General features: G+C 33.5%; 1 protein-coding gene across 2 annotated transcripts; it reads right to left on the reverse strand.

Moving 5' to 3' along the window:
- Window positions 1-150: 150 nt before the first annotated feature.
- On the reverse strand, window positions 151-23203 carry LOC145327224 (uncharacterized). 2 transcript variants are annotated; one of them, XM_080170805.1, is made up of 14 exons: window positions 23087-23203; window positions 22268-22330; window positions 20614-20678; window positions 20099-20194; window positions 17353-17429; window positions 16878-16957; window positions 16284-16431; window positions 14929-14970; window positions 14262-14327; window positions 13650-13703; window positions 10272-11107; window positions 1924-2217; window positions 1248-1704; window positions 151-297 (listed from the first exon to the last, which is right to left on the reverse strand). In XM_080170805.1, the coding sequence occupies exons 1-14, from the start codon at window positions 23132-23134 to the stop codon at window positions 191-193; spliced, it is 2433 nt and encodes an 810-aa protein (XP_080026931.1). In that variant the 5' UTR covers window positions 23135-23203; the 3' UTR covers window positions 151-190. The 2 variants fall into 2 exon arrangements, with proteins under 2 accessions (XP_080026931.1, XP_080026932.1); XM_080170806.1 differs by lacking the exon at window positions 151-297 and having other exon boundaries at window positions 1248-1749.
- Between the last annotated feature and the right edge of the window lie 131 nt (window positions 23204-23334).

Raw genomic sequence — 23334 nt, forward strand, 5'->3', positions numbered from 1 at the left:
ATTGTACTGGAATTTTCTTTTGAAACTTTGAAGGTATCTTTTATAAAACATTTATAAATTTAGAATTCAAATAATAGAAAGCTTTTAAAGCTATATTTTACATTTTATAATAAAAAAATAACATCAATGCTATGTTATGGATTCATATACCTAAGTTTTGATGACAAGAATAGTTGAATTTTGAAGTGTTTTAATTATGAATTTTAAGATGTCTGATTAGATTGAGTTGTAATGAAAATCTCATTTCACAGTACAGACACTCAAATGGCTTCTCTTTGTGCGTCCTCTCGTGAATAACTGAAATATAATGGATTTGTTATTACTTGGATCTTACACCAGATTATCATGTACTCTGATAAAGTTTAACTTGTAGCGGGCAAAAATAACGATGTATTCCATCCACTTCCTTTACCCCATCCTCTCCCATCCTACTGAATAAATGAACAGACCAATAAATGACAAGGGAAATAGCAACCTAAATTAACAATAATTTTCCCTTGTCGTAATATCCACGTATGTATTACATCCATTATAGTGACACAATCAACTTCATTTTTTAGTAAGAGATTTAATATTATTCAGTTACCTAAATAACTTTTTAAAACTCTTTATATAAAAGTTTCGACTTTACAAGTGTTCTTTATTTTTATGATGATTTACTTATTCTTTCTTTTTATCAGACATAATAATGAATTATAGAGCAGCTTCGCTACTAAAATAGTTAGCTATCATAATTGTATTTACATAAAATATTTTGAAAAGATTATTTCGCAACTTTTTTCTTATAATAAATAATAATAAAAGTATTTACATAACCGTTATAATAACCTTTCTTAAATATCACGTTTACTTTATCTAATAATTCACTAGGTATAGTGGTCTTGGTCGCGCAGTAGCTGCTCTAAAATTAAGTTGTTTTTTTTACTTTAAGATAACCAATTGTTATTGAAACATTATTTTACTGAAACCATGTAAAGAAACGAGATTTTTCACAAAGAATAGTTATTTGTCGCATCGTATTATAGACAGCTTTCCGTGGATATAAAAATGAAAATTTTTAAGATTTAAACTAGTTTTATGATTTTAATTTTAATATTCGTGGAAAATTGTCTGTATTACGATGCTTTACATGATTTCTCAGTATGGCTGAGAACCAGTTCCAATCCAGCGGATATTAATTGGTTTTGAAGCCATACAGGAAATATCTTTTAAATACTAAAAGAATGCGTGGAAAAATTCTGGGTTACCTTTATTTTCTTGACTGCTAAAAGTTAGGGGGCAATGATTACACATAAATGGCTTCTCTCCCGCAAACCTTCGCTCTGAGAACCTTGTTCCTCCCCCTTCGCCTAGCCCTGCGGGGCTTTTACCGGTGTCAAGCCGTTGCCGTTTGCTCGTATACGACGACGTTGATGTTCTGCTAGAAACCGTTGATGATGAGCTTCTTCGTTGCGTCGACGATGAGCGGCGGCGTTTTCGCGTTGTTTTTGTTGTACTTTTGGCGCCTGATAACTCGTCTGAGGTCAGTATAGAGCTGGACGATTCTGACGGTCGCCGTTCGTCCCCAACTTGTTGGCGACCAGCAGCGGTCAGTGAGGTAGTAGTTTTAGAAGATTTAGACTTGGTTTTCTGACATTTGGTCTTTTTTGTTGAAAGAGACTTAGTTCTGTTGTTTTGATTAATCTTATTCAATCCATCATCTATCTTGACATGCCATAAAGGGAAATATTTTTCTTTTTATCAAAGCTCCTAAAATACAAGCCATCAAAATAAAAATCACAATATTCTGTTTTGTTACAATCTAAAATATTACATGAAATCAACCAAGGCCCAATGATGTGTGTGTGTGAGTGCATGTGTGTGAAGCATGTATTGTTGAAGGCATTAAGGATTTCAAAAGAAGTTTTGTTGAAAAATATTTACCCCTGCAGCAGATTGAAAGCCAAAGTTAGCAATATCATCCTCCAAAATTTGCGGGAAAATATCAATATTTGTAGAATTGGAGGAGGCTGAACACATGGCAACAACTTCTGGCGTCTCCTGCCCGTTCTCGAAGATTCCAGGTATTGAACTTCCGTCAAATTTCTCCAGGATCAGAGAAATGTCGGAGTTGTTGTTCTCCAGCAGGTTGGGAAAGGTTCTGCTCAAGGGTTTGCTTGGAGAGCTGGCGAGCAGGCAAGGGCTGCCCCCCGCGGAATTTACCTTTTCACACACAGCCTAAAATATAATGAATAATGAGCACAAGTAAAGAGTTTCAGCTCTAACCCCGTCATAGCTAAAGACATTAAAAATGGTTTATAATTCTGCTAAAATAAGTGCTTCACGTTGATTTTTAGCTATACCATCATTATAATAAAGTTACAGGATGTTTGCTTGTTTGTCTGTTTGTTTGTACCGAAGGATCTCGCTAACCGCTGAACCAATATGATTCTCTTTTAAGGGGGGGGGGGGGAGTTTGTACAGTTATAGGAAATGAAAATTCAGTAACAAATTTTAACCTGGCCGTTTGGGCCTGTTTTTATAGTTATCAACCTATTTCTTTTTGTAAGCTCTCTTATATGAGTCGATCTACCTTTAAAATTTTGAAAATTGAATTTTGGGACTTTCCCTCTAGGGGCTGGTGGGGCAAAAGACCCCCCCAAACACTAGAATTTTAAGTTATGAGCTTATTTTTAAAGATATCGAGCTGATTTTTTAAATGGAACCTTTTATTATATAGTTGAGTTGATTAGCCACCCCATATTTAATTTTTGCACTTTACTTCTAGAGGCTTTTGGGGTAAAACAACCCCCCAAATACAAAATTTTTAAGTTTTGAGCTTTCATGCCCCTAAAGGTAAAGTGCAAAAATGAAATATGGGATGGCTAATCAACTCAACTATATAATAAAAGGTTCCATTTAAAAAATCAGCTCGATATCCTAAAATATAAGCTCTTGACTTAAAAGGGGGACGTAACTGAAGACTTTTTGATGCAGGGGGGGGGGGTTTTCTCCGGAACCACTTGATGAACCGTGCAGATTTTTTGGACTTAAGCTTTTATGGGTATGAACATCTCATGGTTTCGAAGTCACCCCCCTACCCCCACCCCCTAGCCCCCCGGGGCTCAAAACCCCCCTAAAAATGAACCTAACCTTAATTTTCTCAAAAACTATTTGACCAATAGATATGATTTCTTAGAATTAAGCTTTCATGCTAATCAACTGTCTTTTAGATTAGAAGTCACCCCCCCGCTACCAACCCCTAGCCCTCCGGGGCTCAAAAAAACCCTGAAAATGAACCTAACCTTAATTATCTCAGAAACTATTTGACCAATAGATATGATTTCTTAGAATTAAGCTTTCATGCTAATAAACTATCTTTTAGATTAGAAGTCACCCCTCTGCTGTCAACCCCTAGTCCTCCGGGGCTCCAAAAAACCCTGGAAATGGACCTAACCTTAATTATCTCAGAAACTATTTGACAAATAGATATGATTTCTTAGAATTAAGCTTTCATGCTAATAAACTATCTTTTAGATTAGAAGTCACCCCCCTGCTGCCAACCCCTAGCCCTCCGGGGCTCAAAAAAACCCTGGAAATGAACCTAACCTTAATTATCTCAGAAACCATTTGAGCAATAGAGATGATTTCTTAAACTTAAGTTTTATGCATATAACTTGACTTATAGTTTCGAAGTTACCCTCCTGCCTCCATCCCCTAGCCCTCCCGGGGCTCAAATTAACCCTAAAAATGAACCTAACCTTAATTTTCTCAAAAACTATTTGACCAATAGATATGATTTCTTAGAATTAAGCTTTCATGCTAATCAACTCTCTTTTAGATTAGAAGTCACCCCCCTTCTGCCAACCCCTAGCCCTCCGGGGCTCAAAATAACCCTGGAAATGAACCTAACCTTAATTATCTCAGGAACCATTTGATAGATAGAGATGATTTCTTAAACTTAAGTTTTTATGCTTATACCTTGACTTATAGTTTCGAAGTTACCCTCCTGTCTCCAACCCCTAGCCCTCCGGGGCTCAAATTAACCCTAAAAATGAACTTAACCTTAATTTTCTCAAAAACTATTTGCTCAATAGATATGATTTCTTAGAATTAAGCTTTCATGCTAATATATTATGTTTTAGATTAGAAGTCACCCCCCTGCTGCCAAACCTTAGCCCTCCGGGGCCCAAAATAACCCTGGAAATGAACCTAACCTTAATAATCTCAGGAACCATTTGATAGATAGAGATGATTTCTTAAACTTAGGTTTTTATGTTTATAACTTGACTTATAGTTTCCAAGTTAACCTCCTGCCTCCAACCCCTAACCCTCCGGGGCTCAAATTAACCCTAAAAATGAACCTAACCTTAATTTTCTCAAAAACTATTTGCCCAATAGATATGAATTCTTAGGTTAAAGCTTTCATGCTAATAAATTATGTTTTAGATTAGAAGTCACCCCCCTGCTGCCAACCCCTAGCCCTCCGGGGCTCAAAAAAACCCTGGAAATAACCTAACCTTAATTATCTCAGGAACCATTTGATAAATAGAGATGATTTCTTAAACTTAAGTTTTTATGCTTATAAACTGACTTATAGTTTCAAAGTTACCCTCCTGCCTCCAACCCCTAGCCCTCCGGGGCTTAAATTTACCCTAAAAATGAACCTAACCTTAATTTTCTCAAAAACTATTTGACCAATAGATATGATTTCTTAGAATTAAGCTTTCATGCTAATAAATTATTTTTTAGATTAGAAGTCACCCCCCTGCTGCCAACCCCTAGCCCTCCGGGGCTCAAAAAAAACCTGGAAATGAACCTAACCTTAATTATCTCAGGAACCATTTGATAAATAGAGATGATTTCTTAAACTTAAGTTTTTATGCATAGAAACTGACTTATAGTTTCGAAGTTACCCTCCTGCCGCCAACCACTAGCCCTCCGGGGCTCAAATTAACCCTAAAAATGAACCTATCCTTAATTTTCTCAGAAACCATTTGATCAATATAGCAGATTTCTAGGACTTTTATGGTTTAGAAGTCACCCCCCTGCCCCAAACCCCTAGCCCCCCGGGGCTCAAAAAACTACTTTTCTAGGAGAAGAAGGATGTCAATCAATTTTGTGAGAGTTGGGACTCAATACTTTGTTTATTGAAAAATCTTACAAAGCAAAGCTTTTATTTAATTAGATATGATCTGTGAGGGTTAGCTTTTTTCCCGTTCATTTTTGACATGTTATAAATGTCCTATTGATTTTAAACTTTGCATGATGTTTTCTATAGCATTTAGGTACGATTTAAAAAGCGTAGCTACATAATAATCATTAACAAAAGGTCCAAATGTCCATTTAAAACATGCTTATTTTAAACTTATTGTCATTTTTTGTTTATCCTTCTCTACCATTTAAAAGCTTCTCTTCTATGGACGTTGTCATCCTTATTCCTTGTTTAATGTTTATTTAATATTTCTTAACATTGTTAAAAGCGAAGCTTTTCTATAATTAGGGTCGGTCAGTCCGTCCGTACGTCAGTCACAAAGGGATAGCTTTTTTAGTTAATTTGGGCATGTTAGAATTGTCCTATCGATTTCAAACTTTCCATGGTGATACCTTTAGTAGTTAGGTATGATTTAGAAAGCGTAGCAACTCTATAATCATTACAAGAATGTCCGTACGTCCATTTTAAACATGTTGATTTTTTACTTTTTTAACAACAAATTTTTTTGTGATCTAATTATCCAATTGATCTGATTTTTGGTATGTTTATTCCTGGGACAACAAAGTATAATGTTTCAAGCGAAGCAACTCTATAATCAAGTCCTAAAAATGTAAGTATGTCCATAAACATTATCCTGTATCAAGCAGTTTTTCAACAAAATTACACTTACAATTTTGCTTCAACTCTTATACATTTATATTTTGATTATTCAGTTCTGACACTATATAAGTGTTAATGTCCGTTTGTCCTACAGTTTCAGTGCTTCGCTTTTATGGATTTTGTCATCGTTGTTTTTTTAACATTGTTTGATTTTCTATCTATATTTCACATCTAAAACATAATTTATTAGCATGCACATATCAATTTCAGAAAGTATATACTTTCCGGAAGCCAATCTTTATGAGGAAGGTATTTTTAGAAAGGGGAAAATGTGTAGAAAACACCCATGTAAATTAGAAAATCCGCAGAAATCATTTTTAAAAGTTATTGGCAAACATTTGCAATGTTAATTTGCAAAATTAATTTTATGCCCTAAATGACATATTCTGAAATAAATCTTTTATGAAAGTTTATTATCTTTGAGTTTAGGACATGCTTAAGACGTAAAAAATATTTTCAGTGTTACTTTTTTCGCCCTAAATGTGAAAAAAGGCATTTCTCACATTTTATTATAGAAAATTGCATATAAACAAAATAATTATTTTTTTCTACAGTCAACACAAAAATTGGCATAAAATCTTTCATTTTAAATGTAAAAGTCAGATAAAGAATCCTTTTTAGAGCAAATATAGTGCAAAAAGTAACCAAGACGTTTTAGCAAAGTATGAATATCTAATGAAATAGATACTTTTAAATTTTGATATACATATCAGATAAAAATATATGAAAAAAGAGATCAAAAACTATAAAACAAGGTATATATTTTTTTCACTCTGTCACTGAATAAAGAGCACTTTTAGGTTTGATTTTAACCAATGCAGCACTTAAACACTCATTTTTCAAGGTAAATAAACAAAATAAATGCAATTATACAATTAAGCCAGTTTAATAATACAGTAAGCCTTTTTGTAGCAATTTTTCTTTGTTGAAATTATTCTTTATTTCTATAATAAATTGTATTAAAATCTAATGATTTGAAAATTCGTAATTAAGAACTTCATTTTTACACTGTTTTGACATATAAATTACAAAGAAAAAGATTAAATCCTTTAAGTTTGAATAATACTTTATATATTTACATAATAAAAACATTAAAATTGTTAAAGATTAAAAAAAAAGATAAAAATACGTAATTTTTAAAATCATTTTGTGTCGTCTTCATAAACTATTTCCCCTTTTATATTTTAGTCTGGTAGAATTCATAATTATAAATAACCTTTCTTGAGCATATATATGTTTTATTGAAATTAATTATAAGAATGTAAAACATTTTTTGATTGATTTAATATTAACAATTCACCTAACATTTTGTTATTTTACTTTTTTTTGAAACTCTTTTATTCTTATTAATAATTCTATTTAACACAAAAAGCTCATAGGGAGTTGATAACTTTTATTTCTTGCTTTGTATTCTAATCAGGTATTTTATTTGACTAAATTTTTTAAAACTATACAGCATGCATGTTTGTGTCAATAATGAAGACATTACGGGTTTTTATGTACAAAAAGTTGTTTTAAAGCAAGAAAAAAATATAATCTTTCTAGTAACTAATATACAATTTCGTAGTTTTATATATGTCTGTATTTTGGTTTCTAAAAAAAGTACTATACCAACAAACATGCATGCCTGAAAATTAGTTTCAATATTCGTATTAAACAGGAAAAAGAAACTAAGTCGTCGTTATAATTATTGTTTGTCATTTTTAGTGTAAGGTTTTTTTTTAATGAAACTTTTTTGGATCTCGTGAATTCGATTTCTGCGGATTTTCTGGTTGCCAGAAATGAAATCTACGCATCTTTTTTAGCTAGATGGCATTTGTCTGGTTAAGATTGGATAAAAAATTCTTTGGTTGGTTAAATTTAATAAGTGTGCATGAAAGCTTAATTCTAAGAAATCATATTTATAGGTCAAATAGTTTTTTAGAAAATTAAGGTTAGGTTCATTTTTAGGGTTAATTTGAGCCCCGGGGGGCTAGGGGTTGGAGGCAGGAGGGTAACTTCGAAACTATAAGTCAAGTTATAAGCATAAAAACTTATGTTTAAGAAATCATCTCTATCTATCAAATGGTTCCTGAGATTATTAAGGTTAGGTTCATTTCCAGGGTTTTTTTTTGAGTCCCGGAGGGCTAAGGTTTGGCAGCAGGGGGGTGACTTCTAATCTAAAAAATAATTTATTAGCATGAAAGCTTAATTCTAAGAAATCATATTTATGGGTCAAATAGTTTTTTAGAAAATTAAGGTTAGGTTCATTTTTAGGGTTAATTTGAGCCCCGGAGGGCTAGGGGTTGGAGGCAGGAGGGTAACTTCGAAACTATAAGTCAAGTCATATGCATAAAAACCTAAGTTTAAGAAATCATCTCTATTGCTCAAATGGTTTCTGAGATAATTAAGGTTAGGTTCATTTCCAGGGTTTTTGAGCCCCGGAGGGCTAGGGGTTGGCAGCAGGGGGGTGACTTCTAATCTAAAAGATAGTTTATTAGCATGAAAGCTTAATTCTAAGAAATCATATCTATTGGTCAAATAGTTTCTGAGATAATTAAGGTTAGGTTCATTTCCAGGGTTTTATGGAGCCCCGGAGGACTAGGGGTTGACAGCAGGGGGGTGACTTCTAATCTAAAAAATAGTTTATTAGCATGAAAGCTTAATTCTAAGAAATCATATCTATTGGTCAAATAGTTTCTGAGATAATTAAGGTTAGGTTCATTTCCAGGGTTTTTTAGAGCCCCGGAGGGCTAGGGGTTGGTAGCGGGGGGGTGACTTCTAATCTAAAAGATAGTTGATTAGCATGAAAGCTTAATTCTAAGAAATCATATCTATTGGTCAAATAGTTTTTGAGAAAATTAAGGTTAGGTTCATTTTTAGGGGGTTTTTGAGCCCCGGGGGGCTAGGGGGTGGGGGTAGGGGGGTGACTTCGAAACCATGAGATGTTCATACCCATAAAAGCTTAAGTCCAAAAAATCTGCACGGTTCATCAAGTGGTTCCGGAGAAAACCCCCCCCCCCCCTGCATCAAAAAGTCTTCAGTTACGTCCCCCTTTTAGTGTTTGGGGGGGTCTTTTGCCCCACTAGCCCCTAGAAGGCAAGTCCCAAAATTAAATTTTCAAAGTTTTACAGGTAGATCCAATCATATAAGAGAGTTTGCAAAAAGAATTAGGTTGATAACTATAAAAAAAAGCCCAAACGGCCAGGTTAAAATTTGATACTGAATTTTCATTTCCTATAACTGTACAAACTTCCCCCCCCCTTAAAAAATATAAAAAATTGCCACCCTGCGGACATTTTTGCAATTAGCTATAAACATAACTAACACCATCTAGCGGCGAAAAAATATTTTTGGTAAATCGCTCATTTTAAAATAGATTTAAAGAAACAATTTTAGGTGTCCCTAGAAGCCTCTAGGGGCGTAGCCGCTAGTATACTATTAACTAGGTAGGATTATTTCATTATAAATACTGAAGGGAAACTTAGAAACTTTACATAATGTCTATACCTATTGTACTATACAAATTGATTAGAATTTATTCTTTTGTTGGTTTAAAAAAAAGAGTAGGTTACAAAACAGTGTTACGTAGATTAGAGTATAATTGAGCGTAGCAGTTATACACAAAGCAGGGGTGTATATTCTGCACAAGATTCATTATTTTCCCAGCTGCAAAATTTTTATTTTATTCCCTTCTGTTTTTTTTACAGCAAAGAAGGGGAAAAAATGGAAAAATATTTACAGAACTCATTTTATCCCCCCTCTTGCATATTCTTTTGGTTTTTACACCAAGGAGGGGACAAAAGGAGAAAAATGTTTTACTTTTCAGTTATCTTAATATTTACACCCCCCCCCCCTAACCACTTATTTTTATTTTTTTTAAAACTCCCCTTTAGAAGGATCAATTTTGCAGAATATAAATTATACAACCCCTGACACAAAGTAAAATGTACACCTAACGTTAATAAAAACAAATGTTTAGTGTACACCAACAAAATCTCATAACTAATCATTAACTTGAATTTTAAAAGGATGTTTCTTTTAGAATTAAGTCCGCGAATTTCATTAAAATTTCTAAATGTAATAGCAGCGGCTTGAAAAAAGTTTTAAACGTGTGAGGGATTGGAGGGGGAGGGGGGGTGTGAAAGAAGGGGAACTGTCGTGATTGAGTTATCTAGTATTATAGACAGCTTTCCACGGAGAGTAAAATAAAAAGATTCATTCCTGTTTAGTTGGCCCCGAGGTGCCGAAGGCCCATGCCAACTAAACTTGTGTTGATTTTATTGTTGTGTTGATATAAAATTCATTGAAAATTTCTATAGGTAATACGATACGTCTCATGGTTTTTCAATATGGCTCAGAACCGGTTCTAATCCAGCGGATATTAATCGAGGCCATAATGGAAAAGTGATTCTACTAAAAAATAAACTGATCCTACCTGAATTTCATCAAGATCACTGTCACTCATATTAATTGGCTTGAGAAGATTATTCACATAATTCGGACTGCTGCCAGGAGCCGAACTTGGTAACCCACAGAAGTCATCATCAAAATCATCATTCTCTATCTCAATAACACTACCATGAACATTCTTGTCCACGCCATTTGTAGGTTTTTTGGTATCAATAGATTCACCTGTTGTTAAGTCAGCTATAGAATGATTGATGCTGGAAAGACTTCCGTTTATTTCTTCAACATCATTAACAAAACTTTCATCTTGGCTGCATTTGGTTTCATCAATGTTGTTTTCCTTAGATGTAACATTAATTTCTGAAGCTGTTTCATAAATATCTGGAAAACTTTCGTAATTATGAATTTCTTTGCATGGCTCATTGTCACTATTTGTGGCAGATATATTATCATCATTTTGAGTGTCAGTGCCATTTTGTCTGTCAAGTTTCATGTCATTTTTCTTAACTTTGACTTGTTCTTTGTTATTTTTATCTAAACTGACGGAATCTCTTTGCTTGCTTGATTTCTCAATAACCGGATCATCCTTTGTATTCTCATGTTCATCACTAATCACATCTTTGTCAGGCACAGTCATATTTGTTTTGGTATCACAAACTTGTTTGGGGGTTGTATTTGCTTGACTATTATTAAGATTGTTTTTATCTGACTTTTTGTTGGAGTTATCACTGATTGGTGGTGTTGTATTATTATCACTAGTTTTATTACCCTGGTGAGATCTTGTGTTGGACTTTCTTTTCTGTTTTCTCCAGACAGAGGTGGGTGTACGGACAGTACCAAACAGGTTCCATCTGGGACGTTTACCTGAACAATAAATATTTTATTTTTCGTGGATTTTTCGTACATAGGGTCCCCTTACTACCTGGCTAAATATGCATGTAACTCCTAGTGTCAATTAAAAATACCTATTGAAATAAATATTAACTGCGTGTAATATTTCAAAGGAGGAAAATATAAATCCAATGAGATAGAAATTCACAAAAATAAATATATCAAATTAAACTAGTGTATGTATGTATGTATTTCCAAGTATATAAAAGATCAAGTTACACAAGTGGAGGTAAAACTGTTGGCACTCTTCGAATTACAATTTCAAGGCTTTATGTTGACTAGGTATATGGCTTAATTATAAAGTGAAGTAATATCGACACCACATCCTATTTTTAAAAGCGAAGCTTTTCTATAATTATGGTCGGTCCGTCCGTCCGTAACGGATAGCTTTATTCGTTACTTTAGGCATGTTAGAATTTCATGGTGATTCCTTTAGGTTCCATTTAGAAAGCGTAGCAACTCTATGTCCGTACGTCCATTTTAAACATGTTGATTTTTTTAACAACAAATTTCTATGTGATCTAATCATCCGATTGATCTGATTTTTGGTTCGTTGATTCCTGAGACAATAAAGTGTAATGTTATAAGCGAAGCAACTCTATAATCAAGTCCTAAAAATGTAAGTATGTCCATAAACATTATCCTGTATCAAGCAGCTTTTCAACAAATTTACTTACAATTTTGCTTCGACTCTAATACATTTATATTCTGATTATTCAGTTCTGACACTATATAAGTGTTAATGTCCGTTTGTCCTACCGTTTCAGTGCTTCGCTTTTATGGATGTTGTCATCCTTGTTTTATAGATATTTTGAAACAATATTTTTATCGACTACATTAGACACGCCTTTACTGTTTATAAGTATAACTTAGTATAATAAATGGTTAATGGCTGACATCATATCGACAAACCAATAGTCAATCAACAAATTTCATTTCATTTGGGTAAAATATGGAAAGAAATAATTACACGAATTAAATTTAGTTTATTAATATGAATTTTTATAGAATAAGTTAAATTAACTTTATTATCCATTTACATAAGAACTCTGTACTAAAAATCTACTGCAAAATACTTTATTTAAGGTAAATATTTTTACAGTAAGGCGCGAAGCGCCACTAAAATAAATACAGTGTGGCCACAACCAAAAATATACTGATACTGAAGAAAAAAAAGGAAATACTGAATCCTAAAATAAGAAAAAATACTGAAAATACTGAAGAAAAAAAAGGAAATACTGAAAATACTAAATCCTAAAATAAGAAAAAATACTGAAATACTGAACAAAAAAATACAAATACTGAATAAGTATTTTTTTTATATGATTCCTCATTTCAAAATTGCATATATTATACCTTTATAATTTGGGGGATATTTTAAAGACCTTTTAATTTTGCCTCTTAGATTTTCTTGCACCAATTAAGCAGAAAATGACTGATAAATATTTTAAATGATTACAAAACTTAAATACTTTTTAGTTAATTTAAGAGCATGCTAAAAAACTTTACCTTTAATAATCATGCAAAGTACTCACCTTAGATTATTCATTCTATTAATAGACAAAAAAAATATCTGAAAAAAATACTGTATAAAAGCATCTCAAATATCTAAAAAATTTATATTTGAGATGAAATTGAAAAAAAAATGTATATTACCATCATAGACGTCCAAGCTTTTTATTTTTTTTGGGGGGCGGGTAAAATTTTTTTAAGGCGGTGGGGGGGGGGGGGTAATTCGCTTTTTTTTTGGGGGGGGGGGGGGGTAAAATTCGCGCGTCACAATTTTTTTTACCCCACCCAAAATTTTTACCCCGGGGCTAAAATTTGCTTGGGGGGGGGGGGGTTAATTACCCCCCCTGAAATCTGTTGGCAGGGGTAAATTTTTCTACTCCCCCCAAAATTTACCCCCTGGGTAAAATTTTTTTTTTTGGGGGGGGGTAATTTAAATTTTATCAAATATTTAGTATTAAAAATGCGCGCGAAGCGCGCAAAATTTTTTTTGTTAGAGATTTTTATTTTTTTTGGGGGGGGGGGGTATTTACCCCCCAAAAATTGTTTTTTTTTGGGGGGGGGGGTAAATACCCCCTTCTTAATGGTTGGGGGTAAATTTTAAACGGGGGGGGGGGGGGGGGTAAAATAAAAAAAAATTTGGGGGGGTAATCGCCCCTTTACCCCCCCCCTTGGACGTCTATGATTACCATAAAAAAAAACAAAATTAATGTACAAAGTTATAGGGTAATTTAAAGGAAAGTAAAGTGAGGCGCGAAGCGCCGAAAAAAAATCTGACATCAACTACTTGAAAAAACATCTTATTTATGCAAAATTTTTTGAAATTTAAGAAATAATGAAGATACTGAATCATGAAAATTTCCAAAAACTGAAAAATACTGAATAAAATTTTCAAATACTGAATATTCAGTATTTACTGAAAATACTGAAGCCCCAATTTCTAAATACTGAAGAATACTGAAGATTTTCAGTATACTGAAGAATATGGCCACGCTGTAAATTTCACCTTTTCCGTAAGTAAGAACTTCTGGCTCTTCTTTTTCACATTCAGGAGTAAAGCCTAAAAAGGTACCTATGAAAATTAAATATGACAAAAAATATATTTTTAACATAAATACAACAGAAATTAAACATAAGCCGCTAGTATAATTATAAAGTAATAAGTTTTTTTTGTCTGTAATGAGGGATCTCGCTTACCGCTGAACCGATATGGTTCTCCTTTACAGTGAAGTTTCCTATATGTCCAGGTGGAGGTTTTAAACTATTTTGGGGGAAGGTATCTACACCATTCCACCTTAAGTGCCCCTAGAGACTTCTAGGGGGAGCAGCCGCTAGTTTTCAATAATTGTTTTCGAAGATTTTTTTTATTTTAGTAGGAGGATTTATTTCTAACCCTAAAAATGGATTATCACCCAAGGATCCAATGGGATAAGACAATATCCGTTAAATTGATGTAGATCCCCAATGATAATACACAAAATTACCCCTTCTGTAGATTAACATTAGTATTTGAACCATGAACTTAGTGAGCCAAACAATCAAAGTCCCCAATTTTGTTGCAATAACGAATAAGAACATTGGTAACTACTGACTAGTGTAATCAACAGCCGTTTACTACCTGAATCTGTATCAGTAGATGAGTGCCTACTACGGGGAGTGTTATCAACCGATTCTCTGTCCGATTCTGGTACCAGATCATATTTTACAACGTTGTTCATTTAATGTTTAATTGATAATTTTTGTAGGTAGCTTTTTCCTCGAGTTTCGTTATTGAATTAATAGTTATTTCTCGCATCGTATTATAAACGGCTTTCCGCGGATATAGAATGTACAATTAAAAGATTAAAACTAGTTTTTTTTAGCCGGAGGCACCGGCTAAAAAAACTGGTTTTAATCTTTTGATTGTACATTTTTATATTCGTAGAAAACTGGATATAATACGATGCTAGACATAGTTTTTTCGTATGGATGAGAACCGGTTCCTATCCACCGGATTCAAATGAATACGAGAAAATATATTTTTCATCCCATATGTTCCAAAGGTCCAAGTACATTATATTGTGTATAAGTTATCAACAAAGAAGTAATACAATGTGCTAAAGGATATTTTGAGTAGTTCTGTACAGACCACAAATTTAAAGCTGAGAATATAATATGATAATCTTTTGTAAAAGGCACATTTTAATTAGATTATATTATATAAAAATCAGGTTTATCTTAAAAATTTTCATCGTTTAGAACTCAAAAAATGTTAAAAAAAGGGTTTAAAAATATGATGTTATTTCCTGAAGCTTTTTCAGTCTTATTATTTCTTCTTTCTTTGTTCACCTTTTTATTTGGGTTGGCGTTGTAGAAAGTCATATTATAAGTTCAATAGTATATTTATTCAGGGTAGGAGGGGACATTGGGCTGTTATTACACTAGTTCCCAAAGTTTTATAATAACTTTTTCCTATTCGTTGGCTCAACATATTTAATGAATTTTGAATGAGTGGTTCATTAAGTAGAGTATCAAAATATTGTAAACTACAGAAGCGGTAATTTTGCTTATCATCATTGGAGATTCATTATAGATTATCCAAAAGTCGTAAAGCACCTTATAACAATTGCAAAAAATGGGTAAATGGCAGTTTCTAAGTTATACATACACAATAACATTGTAACTTAAGTGGCAAAACTCTGTATTCTGTCTCAGTCCCTTTATGTACGGTTTTAAAAAGTGACAAATCCGCCCCCCCCCCCTTTTTAATTTGTCTGAATTTATTTATAAATACATTACAAGATTACGAAATAAATTGAGAGTAATTCCTAAAATCTAATATGAAAATTTCAAAGGTTTCTGTGTTGACCTTGGTTCTAGTTTATAACAAGGATAATATAGTAGTTTAGTAGCGGAACAATAAGTTGATAAATATATTGAAATGAACATTAAATAATTACACAAATATTATTGCATATTCAGTAGATAACTGTAATGTGTCAAATAACGCAAATAATAAAAATTGTTATTAATTTAGGTTGCAAACATTGAACTCATTTAGGTAATGGACAATGGTCAGTTCGTTCATCCAATAGGAGGGGATGAGATGGGGTAAAGGAGGAGGTGGACGGGGAGTATCATTATTCTAGCCCGCTGCGAGTTTCACTTTTATCAGGGGTGTATATTCTGCACAAGATTTATTTTTTTCCCCTGCTACAAATTTTTTTATTTTTTTTCCCCCTTAGATTTTTCTTAAAAAGTAGGGGGGAAAATAGAAAAATATTTAAAGAACTCGATATTTTATTTATTTTATCCCTCCTACCACACATTTTTTTAGTTTTTTTAACCAAGGGGGGGGGGGGCGAAATGGAAAAAATGTTTTCAGTTTTCTTAATTTTTACATTTTTTTTCCCTCCAACCACTTATTTTTATTTCCCCCCCCCCCCCCTGAGCCGGGGATCCCATGCAGAATATACACCCCTGCACTTTTTTTTAGAAAAAAATTAAAATCTGATAAAAGACCCAAATAATAATATTTCTATTGTCTACACCAAGAGAAACTGCATAGAGAAGCTATGCTACTCAAAATTTAAAAATAATTTCAAATAGGTTCAGTTCTTCATGTACTGTACTTGTGTAATTTCAATAAACTTTCTACAATCCTGTGAATTGGCGGCTGGTTCATCCACTTTCCAGCCGGCATTTGACTGCTTGGAGAGGCGCAGGCGCAGATTACGCTTGCTGCCAGCAGCTGATAAGTTTGGACTAGCTGGGGGAGTGGTTGTGCTAGAACCAGTAAGCTCGTTGTTCTGAAAAATTAATTTGTATTTGGTAGGTAGGTACTTATTGAAAACATCTAAAATACTACCCCATACCATATAAAAATGAGTTATGTGGTATTATTTTGCATGGGATTTCGTGACCAAAGGGTATTATAGATAAATGAATGAATGATTTTTGCTTACGTGTCTGCAATGTTCAATGAAGAGCATGGTTTAACTTCATGAAATTAGAAACTATTTAATTCGGATGGAGAATAGGTGGTATTTTTTTAAGCTAATCCAGAGCCGTTTTTGAACGAAAATAACGGCTCCCACTAAATATGTATGGCGGCTCCAAGGCTCCCGGCTCCGGCTTCAAATCGCTGACTTTAAGTTTTGGTTTCAAAAAATGTCAAAAGCACCTCCCCCTTATAATATGCCGATTTTCACACGGCTGACGCGCAGCTGCCGAGCCCTGCATTTTTAGAACTAACCTTAGAATTATCACGGATACGAGGTATGCTGTTGTCTAGGGAGGATTTCACACGAATACGCTTTGTCTTCACAGAACCCCCTGAAAATTAAAAAAAAGAAGCAATGATTATTTCAATATAACAAAAAGATGCCTAAGATCTTGATAACCTACGACATTTAATTTTCTTTAAAGGAAAAGTAAAAATAATATATCTTTTCTTTAAAAAAAAAACTCTTAAAGGTTTTAAATAAAAAATAGATGTTATGATATCAATTCTCCTTACTTAATCAAAATAGAAGGATAAAACGTTTTAATATTGAATTTCTAATTAAACAAAATTGTCCATCCCTGCTACAAAAAAGTTTTAATTTTACTTTATGGTACACCCAACTGCATGCTGATTGATTTTTTTCTAATGTCAAACAGATAGGTATGAGAAATTAAACATATTATATCAAGTTAGTAAAAAATTGTAAGATAAAGTGACCAGGTACCTTTCATAGCTGGAGATTTATTGATGATACCTTCTCCAGATAACCTGGATGCTGTTTCATCGGGAACAGCAAATTGCCTGAAAAATAAATATACAGGGTATTTTGAGAGAAATGTTATTAAAAACTTTTTTTTTTTTGTAAAATGCTTTATATATTTGGAAAACTTAACTTGTTCTGGTACATTTATGTTTCAAATATTTAAAAATGATTATTTCAACAAATTATGCCTTTAAAAAGGTTATTTTTGAAGATTTGTGGATTTAAATGTTGTGCAAATAATTCGCAGTTTTAAAATTCAAATTGCGCCGCTTGTGTTAATAGTAGAAAATGTTATGCATACCGTTAGAATCGCCATAAAGTCTATTTTTTATTAAATATAAGAACCAATCCTGTGCTACATATAGAATAGGAGCTACGTGATAAATATGTTTCAACTTACTTAAAACTTTTCAACCTTTTTTCGAATTTTTCAACGTAGGCCCTGAACTACAAATAGCCGTGCCATCCTTAAATCTATATATTATACCTGAGAGAGAGTGAAACAGGTTGAGGATGGTATATTTGATGGTAAAGCAGGGCCGTGCCATCCATAAATCTGTATATTATACCTGAGAGATGGTGAAACAGGTTGAGGATGGTATATTTGATGGTAAAGCAGGGCCGTGCCATCCTTAAATCTATATATGATACCTGAGAGAGGGTGAAACAGGTTGAGGATGGTATATTTGATGCCAAAGCAGGGCCGTGCCATCCTTAAATCTATATATTATACCTGAGAGATGGTGAAACAGTTTGAGGATGGTATATTTGATGGCAAAGCAGGGCCGTGCCATCCATAAATCTATATACAAGGTGGGGCAAATAAGACCGGACAAATTCTAACTTCTAAACAAATGAACATAAAATCGTCAATTTTAAAGATTTTATTGGATTTTAAAAACTGGCAAGCAAAATAGGTATATGACTATTAGATTTAGTGATGGGAATCCGGATCCGGAATCCGAATCCGGAATCCGCCCAATTTTCGGCCAATTTTGGAATCCGAATCCGGATCCGGAATCCGTTTTTTATAGCGGATTCCGGATTCTAAATTGGTAGGCTAAAATTACCGTCTTTTTTCTTACAACTCCCTCTGTTTGAAGGCAAAGATCAAAAAAAAATTTCTACATAACAAATTTTAATAATTACTAATGTGATGTAAATGTTTTAGTTATGCTGGAAGTCAACACTTTAAACAAATCAAGGCTTTAACCAAGTAACATAGTGATAAATTAACGAAAAAAGCTATCCCTCTGTGACGGACGGCCTTTTAAAATACTGCTAGAATCCGGAATCCGAATCCGGAATCCGCCAAAAATAAGAATCCGGAATCCGCAAGAATCCGTCACTTTTTTTGACGGATTCCTTCAGAATCCGGAATCCGAATCCGGCCCAAAAATTCGACGGATTCCCATCCCTAATTAGATTATTCAATAAAATCGCTGCCAGCCTTAATCACCGCCTCTACCCGCCTCCTCAACCGCCGGCAGGTCCAGGTCAAAATGTACCTGTCCAAGCTGGCGTAGTTCTCCTTGATAGTGGCAATGAGGGAGGTCTTTGTGGCATGGGCACGTCTATTGGTGCATGCTTCAAAGTAGCCTCAGGCCCAAAAGTCCATTGAATTAAGATCGGGCTGCTGGGAGGCCACATTTCCTTAGGAACGTGAGTAACCGCAGGATTCAAATTCGCCCAACTTTCAAGCTACCCTTATACACGGAGGCTCTTATTTGGACCACAGTTGAGCTAGAACGACGTTTTTTACCTTTTTAGAAATGGCATGAAGTTTTAGCTAGGGTTGTCAGCGCAACCCATAGTATAAAATGAGTTTTTAAGTTCAATATGGGTCCGTAAAGCCAAGAACCGAGAAATTTTCACGGTTTTTGACGTTTTTTACATCTCAAAATCTGCCCCGTTTCACTTTGCTGGAGTACTACGGCCAAGCCATTTCAGATAGAGAGCTCTAGTCTTTTCTAGTGTCTTACTTATGTATCTGACAGTATCCCCAGCAAGTGACATAACTCTACCTCACCTACAGTTGGGCTGAGGTCAGATTTAGTGGGCCCTAGTCGAGAATCCAGTTTAAACTACGTGCACCGGCGCATTTGGAATCTGCCTTGTTGAACATATGCGCGGCCAGCTCGTTGTACACGTCCATCTTCGTCCAAAGATTTTTTTGTGCTAAAGGCCATTACCTAAGCTTTTTATGGTGTGGTCAAACGTCCTGATTGGTCAAGTAGTTTTGGCGCTATGGCCGTTTAAAGTTTGTCCGGTCTTATTTGCCCCACCCTGTATTATACCTGAGAGATGGTAAAACAGGTTGAGGATGGTATATTTGATGGCAAAGCAGGGCCGTGCCATCCATAAATCTATATATTATACCTGAGAGATGGTGAAACAGGTTGAGGATGGTATATTTAATGGTAAAGCATGGCCGTGCCATCCTTAAATCTATATATTATACCTGAGAGAGAGTGAAACAGGTTGAGGATGGTATATTTGATGGCAAAGCAGGGCTGTGCCATCCATAAATCTATATATTATACCTGAGAGATGATGAAACAGGTTGAGGATGGTATATTTGATGGCAAAGCAGGGCTGTGCCATCCATAAATCTATATATTATACCTGAGAGATGATGAAACAGGTTGAGGATGGTAAATTTGATGGCAAAGCAGGGCCGTGCCATCCATAAATCTATATATTATACCTGAGAGATGGTGAAACAGGTTGAGGATGGTAAATTTGATGGTAAAGCAGGGCCGTGCCATCCTTAAATCCTTTGTTGCAGACTTGGCACTGGAAACTAAAATATTAAAAATTAAAAATCTAATAATACAGCCAAGATGAGTCATCCATAGAAGTCAAGTGGAGGGTTGTATACAATCCCCCCCCCCCCCCCAAAAAAAATGTAGGATGCCTTTCATTAATTTTAAATGTGATATTAAATAAAAAAAACTTGTGATAATATTGCTAAATTTACATATTACTATCTATTATTATAAAGGAGGTCATTTTTTCGCGTATTTTCCGAAAAGTTGGGTGTGACCTTTTCCAAATGCTCTTATTAAGTCAAACTGTTCTTTATTTATGATTTGTCTAATAAGAAGAATAAATCATTTAAAACACACAAACACAAATTATGACCAAACGCTCAGCAAACACTTTATTTTTCGGAAATTACGCGAAAAAATGCACCCCTTAATAGAAATTAATAATATCAACCTGTGATTTTGTTTTTTCGGACTGATGTTCCAATTAACAAAATACTCCTCATCTCCAAACTTAAACTAAATTAAAAGAAGATTAGTTTTGATGAAAACTTTTTACTTTAAAAACAATAACTATCCTATTGTGAACAGACATACAAACAACTCCACGGAACAACTGGAAGTTAATTTCTCGTATTCATTCGAATCCGGTGGATAGGAACCGGTTCTCATCCATACGAAAAAACTATGTCTAGCATCGTATTATATCCAGCTTTCTACAAATATAAAAATGTAATTGTACAGTCATAAGATTAAAACCAGTTTTTTAGCCGGTGCCTTCGGCACCTCGGGGCTTAAAAAAACTAGTTTTAATCTTATAATTGTACATTCTATATCCGCGGAAAGCCGTTTATAATACGATGCGAGAAATAACTATTAAAATTCAATCAAAAATGGAAAAGATATACAAAATTTAATATAGACGAACGAGCATGCATCCTAATCCTTTTAATTTTAAGTAACTAGAGTAATAAATAGGCCAATTTCATATATTGATAGACAGACAGACAGACAGACATTGTGTTTCATTGAGTCTCTACTCGCAAAATTATCTATAACTGTTTCTATTTATATGTTTTCATTAAGTCTCAACAGGATCCATAAAATTAATGATCTATTCAATAATTCTAAAACTTAGTTTTAATCTGTTTGAAAAGAAAATTGTATATATGTAATATTCTAGTTTTGCGAAATTTTATGTGACTGCGAATTTTGTGCAGTAATAATTCTATTTACGCGCTCTCGTCTAAGAACTACAAGTACAGGTTCATGAAATTACAGGACACTCCACATGATTTTTTGTTATTAAGTACTTAAGCATAAAGTAGTTGAAAATCCTATGTATTAAAGAAGCTAAAAGTCTCTCTGTGTGTGTTCAGTTAAATCTCCAAAACCAACCAATTAAAGCCTAAGAAACCAACTCACCTTCAAGGGGCACATCAAAATCTTTTAAATTGATAAATATACAAACAGCAAAAATAAACAAATAAAGCGTACTTTGAAATTATACAATTAACAGTTTATGAAAATAGTATAAAAAGATGCATAAACTTTCAAAACTAAGATTTTTTCTCTCAAACTTAATAAAAATAAAATTCAAGTACATTTGAATAGCAGACAATTATAAAACACTAAATCTGTAAATAACATGAACAAATTTTCGTCCCCATATCCCTTTATTATTGCCTATACTTCTATGATGACCACGATCCAATTGACGTATTTTAAAATTATTACTTACGTCAAAATTATTTCTTTTGATGTATAACTAGTAACTAAATATTTTATTCCTGTGAAATAAAAGTTATTTAAATCACAGTAATTTTGGAAAAAAAGTAAGTTTTGCAAAGAGCACAAGATACCTATATAATATAAAAATTCTCAAATTCACTTTTAAACTGGTTAAGACATGAATATGATGTGCTATTTTCTAACATTTAATTGAATTTAATGCTGAAATTATTCTAAAAATCAAGGGGGCGAAAATACGGGAAAAGCAGGCTATTTTAATTTCAATTAAAAGGGGTGGGGGAATGCGATACCACGCCACACCCCCCTCCCTTTGCAAGCTTATGTTAGACATTTATATTATTTAAAGTAAAAAATACCTTCTTGTTAGCTTTTGATTCGTCGTTCTGTTTTCTTTTCTTTGGCAGATGAATTTTGACCAGCTGCTCAAATTAAAATGTTTGTGATAATGTGTAGATAAATATGAAAAAAGCAACTTTCTCAATCGTATTAGCAAAAAAAAAATCCTAGGAAAACAATCCAATGAGAATCTAACATGTTTTTTTTATAGACACTAATTCAAGAAATTAAATGAAATTCCTGTAGGACCAATTGGTCCTCATGGATTTATATCATTTAATCAAAACAATATCCACCTAGCCTATACTGTCACTGACTTTCTAAATGATAAAAATTTTCCAATTCATAATAGAAATAATATTATATATAAGATTTAATAATTCTTCGCAAAAATAGGAAGTCTGAAATACAAAGAATCCTCATATACCTTTTAGAGGCTGCTAACAGATGGTAAACAATGTAAAACCAATGTAAAATTAATAGAAAATTATCATTCGCATAGAGGAGTTCTTTTATTTGTAGGCCTTATAATGCCAGTTCTCCTGATGTAAACGGCCTGTTTTGGGTTTATTTGTAAGAACTTTTATCTGAAGCTTAAGATTTCAATAACTTTTGAACTGATTCAATTCTCCTTTATAAGGAAGTTTCCCATGGGTCTCGGAATGATTTTATCTTTAGATTCAAGCTATGTGATAGAATTAATTTACGTCTCTGCAGCTGCAAGTGAATTTTAAAATAGAGTAAAGGAGAATCCTTGATATTTACTTAGATTAGAAAAAAATAAATATTTGATTGCTTAATTACAGTTTAGGTTAAAACATTGAAGCACACAAACATCCCTTGACATCACAGGTACGAATCCGCTGGTTACCCATAAAATCTGACATTTTTGTATATTTCTCTATTACAACAAAAAGTGACTAATAGTAGACCAGGCCTGCAAGCACATTCTATCTGAAATAATGGTACAAAAATTTATGTTAAAGGAAGAATTCAGGAAATAACAGCAGTTTGAGCGGTGTATTTCCTGCAGGCTTCCTTTAGGTTAGTTACAAAATATCGAATTTTTTTTTATACAATTTGATAC

Source organism: Acartia tonsa, chromosome 8 (genome assembly GCF_053477335.1).
Source record: "Acartia tonsa isolate MP-2025a chromosome 8, ASM5347733v1, whole genome shotgun sequence".
Lineage (NCBI taxonomy): Eukaryota > Metazoa > Arthropoda > Copepoda > Calanoida > Acartiidae > Acartia > Acartia tonsa.